The sequence below is a fragment of the Equus quagga genome, chromosome 12 (genome assembly GCF_021613505.1).
Source record: "Equus quagga isolate Etosha38 chromosome 12, UCLA_HA_Equagga_1.0, whole genome shotgun sequence".
In the NCBI taxonomy this organism is placed as follows: Eukaryota; Metazoa; Chordata; class Mammalia; order Perissodactyla; family Equidae; genus Equus; species Equus quagga.
The window spans coordinates 48,337,873-48,363,168 of NC_060278.1; the positions used below are offsets into that span (position 1 = coordinate 48,337,873).

At 37.0% G+C, this 25,296-nt stretch overlaps 1 protein-coding gene across 1 annotated transcript in view; it reads left to right on the plus strand.

Moving 5' to 3' along the window:
* USH2A (usherin) overlaps positions 1–25,296 on the plus strand; it is a 733,563-nt gene that overhangs the window by 438,845 nt on the left and 269,422 nt on the right. The window contains exon 37 of the mRNA XM_046679838.1: positions 17,719–17,898. Coding sequence (XP_046535794.1) covers positions 17,719–17,898 — 180 coding nt within the window. The remainder of the gene's footprint in view (positions 1–17,718; positions 17,899–25,296) is intronic.

The following is a 25,296-nucleotide window of genomic DNA, read 5'->3' on the forward strand; positions in this document are numbered from 1 at the left end:
GAGTTAAGCCTTAATTTATCAAACTTACTTAAGAACTCGTCTGTTCTCAACACTCACACAGCAGCTTATTGAGTTTGTGTCTCATATCTAATTGGTTATTTTCTTGACATAATGAATAACAGCAAAGTCACTGCTGTTGCGTCTGTTGAAGCAACGATGTAATGATGAGATGCAAATTCTACCCCTGGGCTGCACACCGAGTCAGGGATCGCAGCACAGAGGCTTGTAAGAGTGCTGGATTTCTGGGTTCTCATGGCTCGTGTTCATGTTTCAAACCCTGCAGAGCATCTTCGTGTAGGAATCTCTCCATTCTACCTCCTCAGGAAAGGGCACTACTAGATGGAAAATATCACCGTCAGGTCAGCCCCAAATGATTTACTTTTAGCTTGGAAGACTTTGCATAGCTTTAAAAAAAAAAATAAATTCCCTTTTCAAAAGCATTTAAAAATGCTCAAGCCATTTTCAAACTCATGCTGGGCTGATTTGGGGATTCTAGTACATACATGATAAGGCTCACATGGGACACCAGCCATGGAGCAGATATATAATATATTGGACTGATAGTTGCATACCACTAATGCACCTGTGAGGTGTTGGTATTCGTATGCTTTGTCATGGCAAGAGTTCAATGTTTGCTGAATAAATAGCAATATTAGAATCAGTTTTTAGATATTTCTAGACTGAAAGTATAACCATTGTGCTTAAGTATCTGGATTTTTTTTTCTTGGTGAGGAAGATTGGCCCTCAGCTAACATCTGTTTCCAATCTTCCTCTTTTTGCTTGAGGAAGACTGTCGCTGAGCTAACATCTGTGTCAATCTGAGAAAGAAGATTCCAGACTAGATGGCATTTGTGAAGGATGTGAGGAGGGTAACATTTTGGTGGGTTTGAGGAAAAGAAAGAAGGCCAGTGTGGCTGGGGCAGAGTGGATGAGGATGAGAATGACATAAGATGAGACTGGTAAAATCCAGACAGGAGTTACTTCATGCAGAGTCCTGTAGGCTATTTTAAAGATTTGGGCATAGAACTGTAATAACTTTAAAGGATTGTCAATAATTTTTCAGTTGTGATACAGATGGATATTACTTAAATTTAGTAGCTGTAGGTCTAGATTGGAATACTTTTGTTTTTCTTCAGAAATATTTTTGTCAAAATGATACTAATTATAAATGGGTTACATTTTCATTTGACATCTGGTCTTTTTTCCTATGGAGATATACATATGTGTATACACATGTGTAAGCATATATGTACTGTATCTGAGATCTTACTATAAACATCTTATATCCTACCTGACTCATTTAACATTATATCATGAGTATTTCTCATATCATACGAAAAGCACTCATAAAAAGCATTCTCAATGGATACATAATATTAATAGCATGAACATACCAAATGTATTAGCCATTCTGTTATAACCATTATTACCATTCCATTATTTGGTATTATTATACTGAAATGTATTAGCCATTCCATTATTGTTGGATGTTTAGGTTTATTATTTTTACTCTTAGAAAGAATATTTATTATTGACATATAATTCTGCATATATCCTTAATATGTATTGCTAAGAAGGAATTGTTAAATTGAAGGTTGGCAATATTTTTTAAGACTGTTTTTATGCACTGAAAAAATGCTTCCAAGAAAAATCACATCAGTTCACACAGCTCTTAACAGTGCACAAATTTGTTCGTCTTTCTGTAATTGTGCTAATTTGATAGGTAAAAATGATAGGTTGCTTTAATTTGCATTTCTTTTATTGAGATCAAACATTTTCTATATGCTTACTATTTGTTCATTTGTCTTTCTTACTTATCTGTTCACACACTTTGCCCAGGAGATTTTAGAGGTTTTAAAATTAGCTTTGATTTGTACGGCACCTTAAATATTATGAATAGCAATTGTTAGTCATTACAATGTCAAATATTTTATTTAATTTATCTTTTTGTTGTCTTTATGAGATTTAGGAAATAGTGTTTTAGATGTTTGATAATGAAACCTCTGTTTACTTTTGTAAAAAATATTTTCTCTATCCAGAGTTGAAACATATACTTTGCTTTATTTTGCTAAATTTATCGGAGACTTCAATTCATTATGTATGATGGTGTTTATTTCTGGGATATTTCTTCCTTCTCTGTATACTTCTGTTTCTCTTTGAATCATCACTATGACAATTTAATCTTCATGCTTTCAACAACTTAAATATTTAGAAAATACCTTGGATCTTATAGGTAAAGTTCCCACCTTTTTCCTCCAGCTTGTTACTCATTTTTGTTAAAAGGTCTTAGTTCATATATGTGTATTCTTCCAACTGAACATTAAATTGAGTTGAAAAAATGCCACTGATATTTTTAGTGGACTCTTCTTATAAATTAATTCATGAGGAATTTACATCTTCAAATATTTCTTATCCAGAAATGTGTTATGACTCCATTTATTTAGGCATTTTATATCTCACAGTAAAGTTTATTTTTTCAAAAAGACCTCATATTTCTTATCAGGGTTATGTCCAGGTATTTTACTTTTGTGATTGTGATTGTGTTCATTTATTTGTATTATAATATTAGAAGAATCATTTGTGGTATTACATCTGTGTTTTAAAAACATCCCATTTTCATCAATACTTTATTTAACCGTTTTTAAATCTGAGTTGATTTTTCCACCTCCATTAAGAGAAAAAATGCGGAAGTCCTTACACTTAAGGAACATTTCTATGAGTCTAGCCAACTCAGTTCTATGAACTTAGCTGGAAATAACATGCTAACAGATAAGATGGACGTTTTTACTTTGAACAGAAAGAATTCTAATTTAAGCTCCAATCACAAATATAACCCATGCAATAAGATTATTTTAAGTAAACTGAAACCAAACTATTTGATTAATTTTTTTGTTACCAGAAATCCATTTGAGATAATTAAAATAAGCTTGCAGAGTAAATATAAAAGGTTTAAAATATATGTACCCATTGAGAAAACCAGCAATTCTCGTTTTTGGAATTTTTTTAAAGAAATAATTAGATAGGCACACAGAAATATTTGTAAAATTACATTCCTGGCAGAGTTTATTTATATAGCAAAAATTGAGGGGAGTGTTCCTAAATGTTCGAGTGTATGGATTGGCTACATAGTGGTGAATCTGTTAAAAAGATTATGCAGACATATGTTTATTGATAATGAAATATATATTATTACAGACACAAAACATTGAGTATTATAAAAATTTACAAGTGTAAAATGTGGTATATTTATATATGTGTGTAAAAGTATGAAAGGGTACCTACCAAAATACACCAAGATGTTAAGATGACAATGATTATCTTGAGATTTTAGATCGTTTTAGCTTTTTCATGTGAGTGTTTCATATAGTCTTAAAATTTACAGTAAACAAATAGTTTATAATCAGACAAAGGAGGGATGAATGAAGCCACAAGAAAAAAAGAGAGGAGGGAATTTGTGGCACATATCATCTCATAGCAAAACTGTTGGAAAATTTTAGGAGGCAGCAGACCTTAAAACTCCAAATTCTCGGGAAAACTTGGAAACAAAAGACTTGACTTCATTAAGTGAAGGGTGTTAAAAATGTGGGGCCTCAGCTTCTTCCAGAAGCCCTACCACTTGCAAATACTGTTTATTATCACCTTATTTTTACCTTATTCCCCTAAAAAAGTGGTTCACTTTCACTTTTCCCTAATAATTTATTCCTTTATGATAATAGAGTTTCTTATTATCTCTTTGATTTGTACTCTGTTTCCTGTTTCATGATTTACTCTGGATGGCATACGTGCAAAAGTTATCCTATTAGAAAAATTATTATGCTATAATAATTATGGTACATCAAACTGAATTAAATTATGTTTCATTGTAAATAGTAAAATGTATTAATTTTTTAAAAGCCTTTTTATGCCAGTGAGGATAAATAAAAGTTACCTTCATATAGTTTCATTAAATACCATGACAGTACAAGCCAAATTGACAGAACTGATAACAAATCAATTCACTCCTTACGGCAATCCCTTCCAAGAAGTTCTGAAATTAGCTTTCTTAGGACTATGAATTAAATGCATAGGATTGAACAGAATCTGTGCATTCTATGAATAAAAGTTTCATCTTCATTTTGTGTGAATATGTGTAGGCAGATCTTGGAACAATGAGACTTTCTTCCATCCATTTAAGATGAAAATGAACCTGCATTTTAAGCAGGCATTCTAATTTCCCCTTTAGCACATCAAAATAGTGCTAATAGATATATAATGTGAGCTACGTGTGTAATTTTGAATTTTCTGGTATGAACAATAGAAAAAGTAAAAAGAAACAGTTGAAATTAATTTAGTACTGTATCTTATACCAAACAGTATACCCAAAATATTATCGTTTCAACATGTAGTCAAAATCTTAAAGTTAGTTATAAGATAGCACATTCTTTTTGTATACTAAGTCTGTGTATATTTTATACTTACAGAACACTTCAACTCAGATGATAATTTTTATTGGAAATATTTGATCTATATTCAAATTTCATAAAGTTTCAGTTAAAAAAGTAGATTCAGGGGCCAGCCCAGTGGCGCAGCAGTTAAGTGCGCACGTTCTGATTCTCGGTGGCCTGGGGTTCACCGGTTCACATCCCAGGTGCAGACATGGCACCACTTGGCAAAAGCCATGCTATGGTAGGTGTCCCAAGTATAAAGCAGAGGAAGATGGGCATGGAGGTTAGCTCAGGGCCAGTCTTCCTCAGCAAAAAGAGGAGAATTGGCAGTAGTTAGCTCAGGGCTAATCTTCCTCAAAAAAAAAAAAAAGTAGATTAGCTGGGGCTGGCCCAGTGGTGTGGTAGCTTAGTTTGTGTACTCCACTTCAGTGGCCCCAGGTTCCGGATTCTGATCCCATGTGCAGACCTATACACCACTCACCAAGCCATACTGTGGCAGTGTCCCACATACAAAATAGGAGATTGGCACAGATGTCAGATGTTAGCTCAGAGACAATCTTCTTCCAGCAAAAAGAGGAGGATTGGCAACAGATGTTAGCTCAGGGCCAATCTTCCTTATCAGAAAAAAAAAAAATAAAGTGGATTCACATATCAACATATTCAAAAATTTTCCAGTAACTAAAACGATTATCACTTTTTAATATAAACTAATTAAAATTAGAAATTCAGTTCCTCTGCCACACTAGCCGCACTTCAAGTGCTCAACAGCCACATGTAGCTAGTGGCTATTGCATTGGACAGCACAGGTTTAGACGTGTGTAAGATGTCAGCACAGTGGAAAGTTCAATCAATGCCAAACGATTGGGAATGTTTTTTCTGCCAGATTTCAAGGAATGTAAGGTAACTGATTTTTTTTTCTCATTAAAGCATCTGGTTGGCCCAATTAATAGCGTGAAAGAATTGCTTTGGTCCTATGCGCAGATCATCTCATTTTTTCTGGGTCTTTTAATTTTCTTTAGGGCAAATATTCATATGTGCCTTAATTGTGCTGAAAACTCTGTCTCGTGGCTATTCCTGTTATCCTGTGGATAACCCTCGACTCAACTGTTTTATCCTAAGTTTTGAGTAAAATAAAGAACCTCTACGTTAAGGGAAAAAATTAAATGTAGTTAATGTGCCACCATATTTTGTTCTCGCCTCTCACCTGTCTCATAAATCATGTAAATAAGTACAATAAACATTTATTGAGTGATTCCATAATACCTCGGATCCACAGGTCCATCATTTGTGATGACACATAGAAGTTGGCCCAGGAAAGCCAGAAGTATGTCATATGTCAAGTGACAACTTCCATCATGTTTAGGGTGGCATTTCTTTCCCGACATTACAACTTGGTGTAATGGCACTTGGCAGTATTGGCATTTCTGATATGACTTCTTTTGGCGAGCTCAGCATTCTTAAAAAATAAATAGTTTTTCGACTCCATGATTGAAAGGGTTAAATAGTACCAATTCATTACTGCTCACAAAAGGATTTATTTTGTTCTCATAAATCAGTTTGATTCCACATTTTTATTATTCCCTTGGGTGAGCTACTCCAATTGAAATCAATACCAGTGCAAGTGACACAATCAATCTAGATATTTGATTATGGATTGGAGAACCCCAGGTTTGCTTTTCAGTAGGTTTCTTTCTGATCGTCTCCCTGAAGAACTGAATATTCTTATTGGCATCTATGAGCTATGAGCATGTTTAAAAAGCAGATAATAATCTTCATTTGTATACTGACAATGGAAGCCTGAAGAATGAACAAGGATTAAAAGATAGAGATTAAAATATGCAACTATAACGTTGTTAATAAACTGTTCAAATTTCTCAGTATTTTTCTTTAGATGAAGTAAGTTTTAAAATAACTTTATTCTTTCTTTGAAAAAACTGATGAATACATTTGGTGGCTATAAACTGCATTCTTAGGCTGTGTTAGGTAGGTGATTAACTATTTCTCATGACAGAGATGTTACCTGTTTTCATACTTTTTTTTCTTTGAGGAAGATTAGCCCTGAGCTAACATCTGCTGCCAATCCTCCTCTTTTTGCTGAGGAAGACTGGCCCTGAGCTAACATCTATACCCATCTCCCCCTACTTTATATGTGGGACGCCTACCACAGCATGGCTTGACAAGCCATGCATAGGTCTGCACCCGGGATCCGAACCGGCAAACCCCAGGCTGCTAAAGCAGAACTTGCTAACTTAACCACTGGGCCAGAGGGCTGGCCCCTGTTTTCACAGGTTTTTTTATAGCCGAACCATACTAACTGGTCTAGGTTCACAATAAGATAACAATTAAGGTGAAGAAAATGCCTTTGAAGGAATTCAAGCTGGTTCTTTTCATTTCTATAATTATCCAGGCTGGAAAGCCACCTTCTGGGGCATTTAAAAGAGAAAAACAGTACAACTTTAAATTAGAGAGCAAAATTGATTAAGTTGTTACTCAAGAGGACAACATTTATATATCAAACTCTCTTTGCTTTACAAACAAATTTATATCTTATGATCCTTTACATACTGAATGCTTATTTGGGGACTCATGGTACCACATTATATATGGTTTTCTTGCCTCTGACTTTAGCCACCTGTTCTTGGTCCTGAAGGCAAGTTTTTGCATAGTTCCAATTAAACCATTTTGCAATTCATTTTCTTATATTTAGAATAAGGCAATATTTGGTACACTTACCTGATTATTTCCTTAAAATAGATTCCAAGGCAATTCTAACACTGCATTTGTTTCTTTCAGCAAATATTTTAGCTTTATTGAGCCAGTTACTTGTTTTCACCAAGATCTGTGAGAAGGGGGTGCTTCAAGTTTGGGGCAAATTACTTCTGGAAGGCACCTAACTTTGAAAGTCTAAAGAGGTCTTTCAGAAGCAGTGGAAACAGTAAACCTATCCTTCTTTCATCCAAAGAGTCATTAATTATTCTTCGGTTACTCTTTTTAAGCCTTTAGAACAGCAGCTATCACTGTAGTCAAAGCAACGTGCTTAGACTTCCATGTGCACATTTCCTGGGCATGTGGAATTCGGGACTATCTGTAATGTATTTTCTTCCTGCTTCTTTTCTTTTTCGTAATTTGCATTTATAACTGCTGAATAATGAAAGACAGTCAAAGCATTGAGGACAATACACTGCGGTGACATAAGATAGGGCTTTATCAATAAAATGTTCTTCCGGCTCTTGAAAAAGACTTTACTCAAGAAAATCAATCTAGAAATTGAAAATGACTCTATTTAGGAATGCCCAACGCTTTTGAGAGGAAGTCACTTTAATTGTTTAATTTGGAGATTGGCAAACTTTTTCTGTAAAGGGCCACATAGTAAACATTTTAGACTTTGCAGGCAATATGGTATCTGCCATAACTACTCAATTGTGCAATTGTAGCGTGTCAATACCTAGAAGTATAAACGTCTGTTTTCTAACAAAACTTCATTTACAAGACAGACAGCTGGTCAAATTTGGCATGTAGGCTGGAGTTCGTGGATTCCCAGTTTTATTATAATTTATTTATGAACTTAAATACAATTTATATATTGTCCTTGGATATTTCAACCTTCTCGTGATTATTTTGATTTTACAAAAATTGTGCATGCTAACTTAAAAATTTAAGTAATATGGAAAAATAGCATTCACTAAAATCCCATTACCTATAAATAACCAGTGTTAACAAATGGTGAACATCATTTCAGAACCCTTCTCAATTCATGGTTGGTTTCTTGGTAACAAACAACAGAGACGACTCTGGTTAATTAAGGCAAAATGAACTATTGTAAGAGAATTGAGCAGCTCAAAAAATTGTTAGGAAAGCTGGAGAGACGGACTTGTGTGGAAAGCACAAATAGCTTGGCCCAGACAAGCTTGTGCCTCAGGCAAAGTATAATAGGACACCCCCACTGCCCGTGGCACCACCTCTCAGCTGCCCTGGACAATTGCAGCTCTGCCTCTGCATTCTCAACAAGTCTAGAGACATCTAGAAGAATCCCTAATTGACTCGGAGTCACTGTTTCAGTCCATCAAGCTTCATAGTCCCCAGGTGGGAGCAATTCATTGGCAGCCCCCACGGTCAAGTGTCCACGTGAGCTTCAACTAGCCTTCCATTTACAAAAAAAGAAAGCTAAATTATGTTTCTGATAATTTTCTTTCTATGTATGTATCATCTTCTCTCTGCTTGTTGTAATTTCTTGATCTTTTTTCTTCTTTTTTTTCTCTTAGATTGGCACCTGAGCTAACATCTGTTGCCAATCTTTCTCTTCTTCTTCTTCTCTTCCCCGAAGCCCCCCAGTACATAGTTGTATATTCTAGTTGTAGGTCCTTTTAGTTGTGCTATGTGGGACGCCACGTCAGCATGGCTTGATGAGCGGTGCTAGGTCAGCGCCCAGGATCCAAACCAGCGAAACCCTGGGCTGCCTAAGGGGAGCACACGAACTGAACCACCCGGCCATGGGGCTGATCCCTTGATCTTTTTTCCTGTGAATTGATTATGATTATCTCAAGACTTTCCATCATGCTATTGATTTAGTTTTTAGCTGTTTCTGTTCTGTCCCTTGCTTTTTCCAACTTGTTTATTAAATACTTAATGATTTTTTTCTAATTTTCAACTTGTTTCTCTGGCACTGCAATATCCGTTTTCCTCTTATAGGGAATATGCATCATTTTCTCCCCCAGAGCTGTGCACTAATTTGTCCTTTTACATTGGGATCCTTTCTTTCCTTTTGGTTATATGTATGCACATTTAGTGTGCTATTTCTTCCTTCAAATCCATCCGGCTTACGATTTCTGTGGTCAGCTTTGCCCAGATTTTGCGTTTGTTCTGAACACATCCTACTTCTTTTTCTTTCTGATACTAGTCAGTCTTCCCTCAATCTAAACTTTGAGAACTGGGTGTTGCTATTAACGTGCTTGTCGGCAGCCTTGGAGTGGGAGTAGGGGGACAGGAACAAACCAGATGGTATGGATGAATGCACTGGGCAGAATTCTGGGGGATTTAGTTTCTTTATCTCCTCTGAGATCCCATTAAAGGTCCTTTGTAGCAGCAAGCGCTCTATTCATTCACATACATCTCCCACTCCTGGGAACATCAGCTTCTCCCCCCAACTCAGCACCATGGTTCGCAGAACAGCCAGTCCCAGCTACTCTTCCTATCTCTATAGACTCTACTCAGTTCATTTCCGTTCAGACTGAAGAAGATTAGTAAGAGTTCTCAGGATTTTCCTTGGTTTATATGCCTTCCTCTAGGAGAAGAGTTAGGACCTTTGCTATACTGAGCATGAATTTCCCTTGTCTTTCTTCTGCTGTGAGGTTTCAAAATCAATACCATTCATTTATTCCTTTTCCTTTATGCATTTACTCTAGAATTTTCAGCTGTTTGTATTAATGGTATTATTTTTGTTCTTTAGTTTTTTCCATTTGGTTGGGTATTTTGGGAAGATAATTCTGTGATACTAACTTATCCATTCTTCTCCCAAAACATAAACTTTTGAAAGCTCACAACTGATTCCTAAATCTTTTCTCAGGAAGGTGTTTCATACCCACAGTTTAGAAACTAATACACAGACTCTAAGACGGCATCAAGTCATCCCCAATTCCTGGTTCTCATGTCCATGTATAATCCCCTCCTCTTGCATTTGGTCAAAACCTGTGACTTGTTTCTAACCAACAGAATATGGTAAAGGGGATGGGATGTTGGTTCTGCGATGACATCACATAAGACTATAACCCATCTTGCTAGGGGACTCTGTCCCTTGCTGGCTTTGATAAAGCAAGCCGCCATGTTGGGGAGGCCCACATGGGAAGAAAATGAGGGCAACCTCCAGCCAGCAACTAGCTAGTAACTGAGGGCTCTTTGGTCTCAGCCAGCACCTTGATTGCAGCCTTTTGAGATCCTGAGCAGAGGACCCAGTTAAGCTGTGCCCAGACCGCTGACCCACAGGAAAGATGAGCTAAGACATGTATCGTATATTGTTTTCAGCTGCTAAATTTGAGGTACTGTCATTACACAGCAATGGATATCTAGGATAAGAACACGTGACTATGTGGCTGCAGCGAATAAAGCAGGTAGAAATCACTAGCAAAACATAATGTCATTCTTATTTGAATACTGTGTTTCCAAAATGGTTGCCCTCCTTTAGTGGAGCATCTGTCTCAAGCATATATATCTAAGTAACTAAAAAAAAAATTATAAACATTTCTTTAAGAATTGGGGGCTGGAGCTGGCCCAGTGGCACAGTGGTTAAGTTTGCACATTCCGCTTCAGCAGCCCGGGGTTTGCCAGTTCGGATCCTGGGTGTGGACCTACGCACCACTTGTCAAGCCATGCTGTGGCAGGCGTCCCACATATAAAGTAGAGGAAGATGGGCATGGGTGTTAGCTCAGGGCCAGTCTTCCTCAGCAAAATAGGAAGATTGGCAGCAGATGTTAGCTCAGGGCTAATCGTCCTCAAAAAAATTGGTAGTAGACTGTGCACTGTGAGCAGTAATGATTGTTGAGTTATCTGATCACACCTGTACTAAAGCCTCAGCATGTACAGTATATTTAAGCCTCTACTAGAACTCTGGCAGGAGACAACATCTCTTAATCAATGAACCACGTTCATGTCCAGTGTTTAGTTTGGAAGCTGGAGATCACTTTCTATGGGAGCATATTTGCCCAAATAGCTGTCAAGGTAACAGCAATAGTTGGTTCATTTGGGAAAAATAACACTTTGTCCAAATGGGGAAAAAATAAGTCAAAGTAGAAAAAAATCTGATTTGCCAGAATACAACATAAAGAAAATGAACCATACCTTTCTAGTTTACCGCAGTCATAATAAATCTCTGAATTCACTCTTTATATTATATATATAATTATTTTCTGATGTGGATAAAATGAGATCCATTTAGGAAAATCTGAGCGTGGTACACAGAGTTGATGAAAAGAAACCATGCTCCAAAGGATTTTAAAAAATGATATTTAAAATATTTAGAAGGGTTATTGTGCAACATTAGACATATTCTTGCTCATTCATTAAAAAAAAAAAACAAAACGGAAGAAAACAAAAAATTCCTCAGTATCTATAGCGCTGTTATTTTTTTAAAATTTTTATTGCAGTAACATTGGACTGTAACATTATATAGCTTTCAGATGTACATCATAATATATTTCGAATTCTGTGTAGATTACATCATGTTCACCACCCGAAAACTAATTATAGTCCATCCCCTCACATGTGAGCCTCATCACCCCTTTTGCCCTCCCCCGTCCCCGCTTCCCCTATCGTAACCACCAATCCACTCTCTGCTGCTATGTGTTCGTTTGTCGTTGTTTTTATCTTCTACTGATGAGTGAGTGTAGAGCTGTTCTTGCTCTCGCTGGAGCACAGACTCAGGGGAAGGGTCTGCAGAGCCTTTGGGGAAGCTGATGAAATATGCCATGTCTTTATTCCCTGAACCACAATCATCGTTCTAACAGAATGACCACTTTAAAGAGGGATCAAAGAAGTATGGCTTTGACTAGATGACAACTAATTAAAAATCGCATTAGAGTAATTACAATAATGGTAAGAAATATGATGCGTAAATAGAGCACCGTCCTTCTCAGAGGCCTAAATGGTTCATAGGCTGCTTATTTCTTTCTCTTTCAAAATGTCCTGTGGAGGAGACAGCTATGTAGGTATATATCTATAAATATTTTCTATGTTGGCAAAAATTTAAGGGCAGGAATAGGTCCTTTTAACCATATATTAACTTAAACAAATAACCCAGCCCCTTTTAGATCTCTACCAAAGGGAGGGCTATTAGAGTAATGAGGCTGGGAGGATGCACTTGCCTTTTGGGTAAAATAATTTGAAATCATATCCTTAGAAAGAATACCTAAAAGCAACTTAAATAGTAATACATACTCTCTGGAATGATCTAGAATTCCTAGCTCACATGAATTTATTTGCCACTCTGTGCTGATCTGTAGCATGCCATTCGATGTCTTTTGATTTTGGTATTGGCAGAATGCTGTGAGAGTGAAGTGGAGCCAAACGACACTAAAATTGAGACCTCAATACAGGAAAAAGACAGCCTTTTCTTTTTTACGGCAGGAAGTGGGAAAATTAGTGAACACCTTTTCTACCTTCGGGTGTAATTGGATTCAGAAAAAGGCTAAGTTAAAGCAGAACCAGGTCTGACACAGAAAATGCTCACGAGGTAACAAGAATCAGCTTGGTTTGTTGGCTGTCATTTCTCATTAGAATCTTTGTCATGAGAATGGATTCATGTTGTGCCATTTTCTGTTCCTGTTACAATCTTTGTCACATGAATAAGATATCAGGATGTTAATGCCTCGCATACACTCTTCTGTGTGTGATGATACTGTACAACACTACGCTGACCTTTGCAATATTATGTATTCTGATTGGTTGTTCATTTCACCTCTTTCCCACAAGTTAATAAGGCTGTAAAAAGGAAAGAACTGAAATGGCCAGCCAGTCAAATTATAGAATATTGAAAAGGTCAGAGCAGTACAGCACAGAGGAAAAAAAATTATGGAATATATGGTGCATTAAAATTCTTGTGACAATGATTGTAACAAGAATGGGAAAGGATACCCATTTATGTTATTTCAATCTAGAGAACCCCATAGGATGTTATTCCCAAGACGGGAATCATCTATGCATCCCTAAATCATACATGGGAAAATATCTATTTACGCTGCTTTTTTGCTTAAAAAAATAATTATGTAGAAAATATCTCACTATTCAACAAAGAAGAACATTAAAAGTAAGATTTTAGCCTTAGAAAACGGGCATGAATGTTGTTAACGTTTTAGTAGGACTTCATATGTGAAGCTGAAGGAAAAGTTTGGTACAAGTAAAATCTGTTGAGCATGAGATTTATTTTGGTCATTTCGTCCTGTAACCCTTTTTTCTTCAACATAAAATAGAAAATGACTGAATGAATTAACCTCTTTGAAAATCCCTTGGAAAGTGGAATATCCTGAAATAGCATCTAGGAGTTTGTTTAAAATTTTACATGATCTATACAAAATGTGTTTTTCCTTGCGAGGCATGGTGTTGGGCAACATACCAAGAATCTTTCCTTCCCCTCCATCCTCAGTGAAGAGAGAGGGAGAGACAGAAAGAAATACTGAAATCAAAAGTCCTGAAGTTATTGTTCTCAGGTGGGCAATAATGATTACTCATTTTTAAAATTATTTTTATGCGTACTTTTAAACTTCTTACAGAACAACTGTACTAGATTTTGTAGTCTATAAAGATAGATCTGACTTAAGAGTTAGCTTTCTCCTCTCCGAAGATGCAGTATTTCACTAATAGAGTCAACATTTCATAGCCCAAAGCTAGACTCTAAAGACATCATTAAGAAGGATGCCAAATGTGACCTAATTATGTTTGGAAGCAGAAGAAGTTAAGTTTGATTATTACTTTAAGACCAGCTTGAACATGGGTTAAATAAACCTAAAATCAGTAGTCCTACATGCTTAAGAATCCCCAAGTGATTCAGGGGCCCTATCCTCTGCTGTTCGCATTCAGCAGGTCTGGGGTAGAACTGAGGTACGCGAATGTTTGTGAAATAGCCCCAGGTGATGGATGTAAGTGAACCTACATCCTACAGTGGAACACTGGTGTAGACATCCTACAGTGGAACACTGGTGTAGACACCCTCATTCTGCAAGGACTGTAGTACAATTGCCAGTTAAAGCCCACTTGGCGCAGACCACAGCCAAGGCAGGTGGATGAGGGGACCTCTACTTCAAACTCTCAGCACCTGGGGGCAGCATGATGGGGAGTTGTGGTTCCAGAACATAGCACCGTAAATGGATCTGCACCATCCACTTATACTCACAGATAGGGTCAGCGCTGAGGCCACCCAGACAGGAATGGTCACCTGTGATAGGAAATGCTTATCGTTTTAGCATTTTCTAGCTTGATTTTCGAACCTGAACCAACGGGGCTGAATTTTCCAGCTCAGTGAAAACAAAGATTATGCAGCAAAAAGTGGTAAAGCACAACCCTTTCAAGAGGAAGGATCAGAAGACTTGCATTTTAAGAATTTCCCTCCAATATCTAGGAGCCCGAATTGGTAAAGTTGGAAGGAAGAAAGAGAGGGCAGGGAGAATGAAGTGGAGGAAGAGCTGATATCGGTGGATCCTGTTTTTGTTTTGAATCTGGAGATTTTTGAGCTTCACGGAGCGTTGAAATCTGTGAATTGCTCTAGGTCTGGGAATTGAGCTGTATGTTAGTGAAGAGGAGAGAACATTAGACTCACTCAGCAGTGTGGTTCGAGGAGACGTACAAGTTCTTTTCTGAGCTGAGCAAAATGGTTATGTAATTACATACTTCTCATAATTATTGAGTAATTATATACTTCTTATAATTACTGAGTAATCATTGTTCTATAACTAGAACTTAATGTTACAACTAATTGTATAATTACCATGTATTAATGTTATCTGGGAAACTTAGAATAAAGTGATACTTAATATATTTCCCCTTGCCATGCTGTTTGCAACGTTAGCAGTAGTGTTTGTTTTACAGTTGGAAAATTGCTCCAAAAACAAACAAAATACAAGGAAAAAACCTCACCAATCTCATAATCAGAGATGTTTACTCATTGATCTTATATTTGCACCTGGCTTAAAATTCGTAAACTGTATTCTCTTGGCTTGTTTTTAGAATTTTCATTGTTTCGTGATTTTCAGTCTTTTGTAAGATGAGCGTGGTTTTACTACGTCAGAGGCAATTAAACATCTGCCTGGTCTCCCAGGATAAGCTGACCTTTTTGAAATTTTACAGCTGGGCATGTGACAACAGCAGCAGTTGTCTCAGCTACAACCGAAAATGCTTCTAAGGAGCTAGATGTTATGGGAACTTGAGGCGGTCTTCAGATATGGATAATGTGATTTTTCTTAGACATTATTAGAAAGGATTCGTATTTAATCTTAACCAGTTTCTGGAGTGCAGTAACTATGCTTACAAATTTGGGGCATGTTGTTATCAACATCTAGCAAAGTCTACTCCCTGCATGCATTTGGAGGTCAATCATCTATTGAATCAAGTTGACTAGTTGCAAAGAACCTATGAAATCTAGTATAGCATAGTTTGGAAATGTCTTTGCAACGCATAATGAAGTTATCAAAGGGTGCTTTGCAGGTTTCAGAGCTTCTTGCTACTAGAGTTTCACATATATAGCTGTGTTGTCTACTTCCATTTTAGGAACTTAAAACCATTCTCAAGCTGTGAATATGTCTTTATCTTGTTTTACTATAAATGAATAGAAATTGTTATTCCCACATTTTAGCCCATAGGTACCATTTATTCCCTTTGGAAGAAACCACTCTTTAGGATGTGCTAATTTCAGATTCAGAGTAATAAATTCTTGCATGACACTAGGGATTTCTTCTGCTCAAGGAAAACACTTAACTTATACCTGTGTATTTTGCAGCAAAAATTTTTTTCAGCTACATCCCCCATCCCAAAGTTATTATAAGCATCTTCCAAAAAATTTGGTAGATTTTTAAAGTTTTGTCTGTTTCATGCATTTCGTGAAAATGCTCATAGCTAGATATGAGATCTTCTTTTGCATCATTTGATCTTTATTATTTTTAGAGTTTCAAGTATGACCTAATGGGACAATAGCCTAGTGCTAGTGGATGAGATTAGTGTTGTTTTGTTAATTGAAAAACTTTAGAATTTTGATGAATAAGACGTTGTGGAGGAGGGGAAAATGCAATAGGCAGTTGGTACTAAGAAAGTAAAATACAGGGTGGATCATTATTAATCACTTGCTAGTTCTGAATGTTTGTCCAGAATGTATCAATTGTATGGATTGCAGCAAAAACAGCAACATTCCCGGCTACTGTTGATAAGCACTATTATGTGCTGGGTATTGTAAAGAAATGACCTCACTTAACCTTCATAGCAACATTGCAATTGAAGTATTATCATTCCCAGTTCACAGATGAACAAGCTGAAGTTCAGAAATAGTAAGTAACTTACTTAGCAGAGAGCACGCTAGTCAAGAATGACAAGGACAGATTCAAATGCAAAACTCTCCGACAACCAAATTTATGTACTTTCCTTTGCACTATCCTCTGCTCCTCAAGTGTGTAAAAGCGTGTTTTTTTGGTAAATATTGCAACTATTAAATTTTGTTTACTGTACAATGCAAGATCACTTTTCGTAGGTGGGCATCTTTTCCTTTTTTAAACATTTAATCAATAAAGATTATATCAGTTTCTGGAGACCATGCAAATATGCTTTCCCCTGGAAGTCCAACAGCATGTGTGCTTTTTATTTGTTTGCCTATATTTGTAGAATTCGCATGGGGAAGATTAAAGATATATATATAATGAAAAGTGTTTTGGCAAGGGAAGATGGCTATTCGAAGTAAATATTACTATTCTTAATGGTTCTTTTTTCTGTATTTTATTTTGGTTTTTTTTTTTTTTTTTGATGAGGAAGATTGGCTCTGAACTAACATTTGTGCCAATCTTCCTCTATTTTTTGTGTATGTGGGATGCCATCACAGCATGGCTTGAAGAGTGTTATGTAGATCTATGCCTGAGAGTGCGCAAACTTAACCACTGGGCCAGCCCCTCTTTCTTCTGTGTTTTAAGAGTCATTATAATTAAATTTTATTGCAATTAAGAAATATTCTGAAAACTTGCCTCCTGTAAACTTTTCAAGAAAGCATCTAACATAGCAAGTGGAGTAAATGTTACAGTAAAATTTTCAGTTGTAGCCCTTTTCTTATTTTAAGTCTAATTTCTGACTCTTCTTAACCTTGAAAGCAACCCAGTTGTGTAGGAGAGGGGGATAGAACACTGTAACCAGGCAGCAGTATTTTCCTTTCTCCTAGACATGCTAAGATTGGAGAATGGTTTGACGAAGTTCTGGAAGGATGGTGGTGGTGGGACCTGGTGATGATACATTGAAGCTGATTCTCTGATACAGCTAGGCAGCTTCTGCATTTTCCCACAGAGCTAAAAAATAGATCTTCTGACCAAACTGGAATATCAGCCCAGTTATTTTGATCTCTGTGATGATTAAACAGAGGACAAAATGTTAACTCACAAAATATTGTTCGCGAAATAGTAAAATGAAAGTGTGTACATTGATAGTAACACATGTAATGCCTCCCAGGGTGGTCATAGAGTTTTAGTTAGTGCTGTGTGCTTAGGAACCCAAGAAAATATTCAAATAACAGCAGGAAAGAGTCCTTAAATCTACACTAATTTTAATTATTTCCTTTTTTAATCAGCAGATAATAACTACACTCTTCTGAACGGCACACAAATCATGCATCGAGGTGAAGAGACCAACCTTTGGGTGCTCATCGATGGGCTGGTGCCTTTTACTAACTATACTGTGCAAGTGAATGTTTCAAATAGCCAAGGCAGCTTGATAAGTGATCCCATCGCGATTGCAATGCCACCAGGGGGTAAGTCTATGAAAAATGTTGGCTGTCTAATTTTATGTAAATGCCCTAGAACTAAGTCCCCAGTGAACATCTTGTTTATTATTAGAATTAGATTTTTTTAGAACTGATTCAACTGTATTTCTGGTTGTTTTGGTCATTATTTTGCTTTATTGAGACCCTTTTACTGATATTGTTTTCTTTATTTATTGATACTGCTTTTATCTCACGCTGTGAGTGTATGTATGTATATGGATGCCCCCACACACATCTCTCTTGCTTTATGCATGTTAAGAAGCTTGGGGAAGGGCCAGCCAGTGGCATGGTGGTGAAGGTCTCGCACTCGGCTTCAGCGGTCCATGGTTCGCCATTCAGATCCTGGGTGTGGACCTACACACCACTCATCAAGCCATGCTGTGGCGGCATCCCACATAGAAGAACTAGAAGGACTTACAGCTAGGATAGACAACTATGTACTGGGGCTTTGGGGAGGAAAAAAAAAAAAGATTAGGAAATACTTTTTGTTTGAGACTTCATTTAAATTCAAAATTTATATTTTCAATTTGAGCTTTAATTTTCTCATAGAAGTGGTTCTCATTCCTGTTTTTTTGAAAAAACTAGTTTAGATGTATATCTAAACCTTTCCATTTGGTAAAAAAAAAAAGGCAGTGTGCAGGTAATACTCACACCAGTGGAGAACACCTTTGAATTTGATTTAATGATTGCGGTTCCATCTTGTCACTTTCATATGTGAAATTGATACAATCTGGATATTTTTAACTATTTCTGTGAAAAAATTTGATGTAATTTATTCAGAATTAGTATTTTGGTTTGCAATCAACTCCAGCCTTGTTTTAACTATTTGTGGGACTAATTACTAGGAAGAAAACTCCTTCATAGACAGATATGTACAGCTCTTGAACAAAAAGTATGCCTCGAAATAATAAGAGCATGATTCCCAACTGAGGGCTCAGGAATGTATGTTTTTTGAAAAATACCAAAGAAAAAGGACCCCAGGACACCCAATATCTCTCTTAGAGCCCAGCTTCAGGAGCCAGTGTGTCCTGGACTAAGGGAGAATGCCACTTGTTAAATCTTCTCAAGAGCAATCTGCAGAGCTGGAAAAATCCGCCTCCAGTCACAGAGTGTAAGAACAGCAGAGTCCTCATCACTAGAGGAAAACAAGGTTGATCTGAGTTTGCATGGAACCCCTCTCCCAAGGAAAGATGCGTTACCTGTCGTATCATAAAACCACTCACTGGGGGCAGCCTGGTGGCACAGCGATTAACTGTGCACGTTCCACTTTGGCAGCCTGGGGTCGGCCGGTTGGGATCCCGGGTGCAGACATGGCACCGCTTGGCACGCCATGCTGTGGTAGGCGTCCCATGTATAAAGTAGAGGAAGATGGCCATGGATGTTAGCTCAGGGCCAGTCTTCCTCAGCAAAAAGAGAAGGATTGGTGGCAGATGTTAGCTCAGGGCTAATCTTCCTCAAAAAAAAAAAAAATTCACTGTTATCTACTTCTCATGACTTTACAAGAATTAACGAATGGATGTTCACCAAGACCTGCAAAATTTCACATGGCAGAAGTCACATTGTTTAACAAAAGAATGTTTGAAAGAGACTTTGGGGACCGATCAGCTCAAATAGTATCATATTTCGTGAACTGATAATAAAAAAGAGAATGGAACTTAGATTGATGCTTAAGAATTAAGACCAAAAACCAAAACAAAGCGAAACAAAAAAAGAAAACTTGGGTGTTCATATCTTCATTTTGCAATCTAATCCAACATGCTGAAAGGTATAGAAAATTGTGATGACTCTATACTTTGGGATATAATACTTTTTATTCGCATTCAGATATTTAGGAGTAATTAGTGCTTTAACAGAGATTTTTAAGTTACACAGTAATACCTTCTTAACAGGGTACATGGAATATTTAATGAGTTATAATTCGTTTTGTGGTATTCACACTGGTTTAGATAGTTTGGAATTGACAGCAATTTACATCACATTCATAAAATAGGGCTAATTTAATTTGTTGCTCATGAGTTTAGGAATGTATGGTGTAATAATTTGTAGTAGATATGTGTGTGTGTCTATAGATATAATTCAGTTAAACATAGCAAACTCCTATTGCTAACTCAATACACACTGTGTGAATATATCTGTCAGTGGGTTAGTGGAAGGGTTAATATTATGCAAACAGGAAGAAACTAAAATATTGTCTTAGCGTGGTCCAGTAGAACTGAAGTCCACTGCTAACGCTTGTCTTCATCTCTACTCTGGACGCCTATCCATGCTATTAGCATTATGCTCTGCAGGCCCACACTCTCGGCACGATGCAATCATTCACTTTATGTACTCAGAAATCCAGAATTTGGGAGACGGCCCTTCAGCAAAAGAGGAAGCGAAATGCCTTCAATACAGACAGTGATTTACTCAAGTTTATTGCTGCCATTAGGATGTACTTTTTTTCATCATTAGATTGTTGTTGATTACAATTAGGAAACTTATAGCTTTGAAATTATCTTTTTTATGACCTTGTGGCAGTTTAAAGGTGATACCTCATTGATTAAATAGGTTTTAGTTCATGCTTCCTTTTACTTAATGATCTGAAAACATATTATCCTGATTTACACATAAAATCATGCTGAAAAGCATGTGGCATTCACTAGAATATGTGTGTTTAAGTAGAATTAAATTAGTACTGAGAGTTATTAAAGAAATCTTCCATGCCTCTGTCCAGTGAACTGTGTTTCATACTGAAATGAATAATAAATGAACCGATGTACGGAAGCGAGCCAACTTATGGGCAGAGAAGGTTGTATATGCTATTTACTTTTCCATTATATCTGGATTGTTATCATTATTGCTATTTCCTTGATTTCAATATTAGATCTCTTTTATGGTGTTGTTGAATTCCCAGTATCTTTCCATGCTGAATTATGCCAGATTGGTAATGATAATACCCTTAGCTATGTTTTCTTCTCAGTGTAGTTTAAAAATATAATAATAGAAGGTTCGGGTGGGCAAAACTGAAATATGAATTATTTGCTTTGTCAAATGTTTGCTATCAAATGTGGCCTGGAAAACCTCCTTTGATCTGGCCAAGTCTTACTCGTTTTTTAGGTTCAACTTAGAAATTGGTCCATCAGAAAGTCATCTTTTACTAAACAATGATGAGATAGGGCCCGAAATATTCTGAAATTGCAGCAACTCTTCGCCCTTTGATATCTTCTCTATTGTGGTTACATTTCCTGGGTAAGCACAGGGAACAGACTTTGGTTTACGTAGGAATTTGGAAAAGAGAGGTAAGGGAACATGGTTCAAAGAATTTTGCCCTGGTACCTGGTCTCTTAGTTGATGGTTAGGAAACATCTTATGGATACTATCTTTCTCTACTTTACTGATGAGAAAAAATACGATCAATGTGCAGTTTTTTGTATACCAATTATACCTCAGTAAAGCCAGGAAAAAATTTTAAAAATGGAAGCCTGACAATGTCTGGTTTCAAACCCCAGTTAATTCTATCAGATCTTTCTGTTTCATTGCTGTTGTAGTTGTTTAATGGAATTAATTTTATTAAAAAAACTAAAACTCTTAGCTTTGACTAACCAAAAAAAGAAAAATATAATTCAGCAATATGATAAACACAAGATATTTTGAAAGATGGAAATTAAGTCAAGTGAGATCATACCCCGATTTGTTCCGCACATAGATGCACAGTGGCAAATCCCAAATGGCACATTTTTTATTTGAAATAGTATTAATTTGGTCTACTGGAACAGTTGAGTTTTTTTATTTTGTTTTTTCCAATTACGTAGCGTATCTTTACCCACTTCTGTGTACTCAGGTTTCTCTATCTCTACAATTACTATATTTTCAGGTTGTTTGTAATAACACAGTTCTCGTATTTAGCAATAAGATACTCTTAGAAAGGAAGAATATATTTCATCCGAACTCTTGGATAGCATTGTAGTGCGGGTTCAAGAGTTCTAGGAAAAGAATTAAAAAAAATAAAAACGGAATCCAAATGTTAATCCATAAATATGAAACTTTCCTATGACCTTTACCCCTTCAAGGTCTGGAGTTACTAATGGGGTTAGGATTTCAACTCTTAATGGGGCTCAGTGCATTAGTGTTTTGTATGCATGGAATTCAGCATTCAGTTTAATAAGTGGTTGACATTGGTAATGTCCCTTAATTTGCTTAAATCTAATTGGCTCTTTTATCAGTCAAACCTGTATGGATTGGCAATTGATCAGAAAGGGTCAGCCATGACTCTGCATATAGTTAAACGATGGAACCCCCAGTTAAAGTCACAGTTGCATGGTAATAAGCCAAGCAAGAGCAAATGAGCTTAGAGGAGGAAGGCAAAGAAGCTTAGAAGTTTGGCAGGATCTTCAAGTTCAGAACAAAGGCATTATAGAGTATATAAATTTTAAATACACTGCATTTTGCCTCCAGACTTAAACCTTTTTTTCCAGATGAACTGAAATCTTGTCTGAAACTGTCTTTGTTACATCAAAGAACTACTCAGAAAGCTAAAAGAGACAGAAGAAGCATAAAAGGGCATAGTTTAAAATGATTAGTGACAAATTCCATACTGACGAGCTAGAAACAGATTTTTTATGAAAGTTTTCTATTTTTCCGAAAGGAATAATTTTATTCTATTTATCTTTTTCTGAACTGCTTTATTGTAACAGTGAAAGGAACGCAGAGCCACCTTAGTTTGTGAACTTAATCCAGTTTTCTATGACAGTAAATAATTTGTCATTTATACCTTTCAATTGATGAGAATTACTACAATCTACAAACTTCATGAAAATACTAGGTTAGAGGGATGTATTTCTTTTCCATAGGTGTGTTATTAGAAAATCACAAACTGAGAAAGGCAAAATGGTTGTGAGTGGTTTGTTTTAGATTGTCTCTCCTTCCCTCTCAACCTCCCTCCCACCTACAACATCCACGAAAAGAAAGGAGTGAAACCCATCTGGAATTAACATTTCTGCACGTTGTAAAAGCGGGTACTTTGGAATCCTACAAACCCAGATTGGATTCCGCCTCCTTCACTCACTGGTTGAGTGACTACAAGCAAATCCACAAATACATCTGAACTCAGTTGATTCATCCATAAGATAGCCTTATGATTATTCCCACCTGATAGAGGATTAAACAACACAATATGTGTCAGGTGCTTAGCATGGTGCCTGGCTTGATAAACATTTGATGGTGGCTACCTTCTTTGTTCTACTTTCTTACTAAGACTCATTTTTTGGCCTCTTGTGGTATTGTGATTTGCAATAAGAAATACATATTTGGCACAGAGCTCCTAAATCCCTTGGAATTTTCTAAGGGATGAAAGCTATAAAGATGCCTTTTGTTATGTTAATGAGGTGGCTTTTGGACTTTGCCTAAGGATGAGAGCTGGATGCCAACGAAGCCAACCATAGGATCAGAGGGTAGGAACTTTCAGTCCGCTCCACTCCCTCACCCACCTGCCCCCCACATACTTTGGGGTGGTTGGGAGGAGGGAAGGCCTTGAGATTGAGTTCAATCACCAATGGCCAAAGATTTAATTGAATCATGCCTATGTCATGAAGCCTCCATAAAAACCCAGAAGGACAGGGTTTGGAGAGCTTTCGTGTTAGTGAACACACGGAGATTTGGGGAGAGTGGTTTGCTTGGAGAGGACGTGGAAGCTTCCTGCCCCTTCCTACATACCTTGCCCTATGCATCTCTTCCATCTGGCTGTTCCTGAGGTCTATCTTCTTATAGTAAACCCATAACCTAGTGAGTACATGGATTTCCTGAGTCCTGTGAGTTACTCTAGCAAATTAATCAAACCAAAGGAGGGAGTCATGGGAACCTCTGATATATAGCAAGTTGGCCAGAAACACAGGACAGCCTGGACTTGTGATTGGCACCCTGAATTAAAGAGGGTTATTGGAACCTCCAGTCAGTCAGAAACACAAGTGGCAGCCTGGGCTTGTGACTGGCATCTGAAGGGGAGTGGTGGGGACAGTCTTGTAGGACTGATGCCTTAATTTATGGAATCTGACACTATTTCTGGGTAGATAGTGTCAGAATTGAGTTGAATTGTGACACCCAGCTGGTGTCCAGGGCATGGCTCAGTGGCATTGGGGAAAACCCCTTCCCCATGTTGGAAATGGTGTGCAGAGCCCTTTTACCCCTGAAGGCTGGAAAATGCCTTAGAGAGAGGGCAAGTGAAAATCGGAGCCTTTTACACATGCTAGAGAGCCCAGGATAATTTTGTTCTGTTATATCCCTATCCTTTCCTACATTTACCCCTTAGAGTGTTGACACAGCTGTGGCCAGGCCAGTAGCCCTGCTAAGGGGTGGTTGTGATGTGTATTGGATGATGAGGTAAGCAGGAAGGTTGAGAAATGATTTTCCATTTGAAATGGCTTAAATATCTCCCTCCGTGACCTCTGGATCATAATTTGCAAATGATTTTTACGTCAAACTCTCATTGGTTATCTTGGCATTTCAATGGGCAGAAAAGCAGCACATTTTTTCTTAGTAGATCTCTTTTCTATATTCATTACCGAACCACTTATTAAATACAATTTTTATGATTTTTTCATTTCCATTAAATGCATATTTTTATTCAAAAATAAAAGCTTGAGGCCAGCTCCTTGGCTGAGTGGTTAAGTTCGCGAGTTCTGCTGTGGCGGCCCAGGGTTCGGATCCTGGGCGGGGACACAGCACCGCTCGTCAGGCCACATTGAGGTGATGTCCCACATCCCACAGCTAGAAGAACCTGCAACTAAGATATACAACTATGTACCGGGGCGGGGGGGGGGCCGGGGGGGAGTTGGGAAATAAAGCAGGAAGAAAAAAAAAGATTGGCAACAGTTGTTAAAAAAAAAAAGGAAGATTGGCAACAGTTGTTAGCCTAGGTGCCAATCTTTAGGGGAAAAAAAAAAAGTAAAAGCTTTCATCGCTTGGTTAATGCTAGCCAAAAGAGAGAAATTTGAAATTTTTGCTAAATATTTTTTCAGCTTTTCATGATTTTCCTCAAGTGTAAGTTTTATAAAGTTAAATCTTGGAATTGAAAGTTTATTTCATTACTCACTGAGTAGGAGAGCTGAGTAGTTGTTCAGACAATGCACTTTTGGATAACTAAATGAAACGTTGGCTTTTTAAAATGTAAAATAATTTTTGCCCAATAATATTGCTAAAACCACTGATTTTTCATAGATTGAGCTACTGAATTAATTTTTTAGATTTTAAAAGACTAAAATGTTCTTTCAATTATCTATTACTGTGTAACAAACTTCCCCAAAACTTAGCAATGTAATACAGCCACTTTTTATTATTTCTCATGATTGTACAAATTGTCAGTTTTGGAAAATGCAGCTAACATTACTGGTAGCCACAGAATTTTGCCCGTAA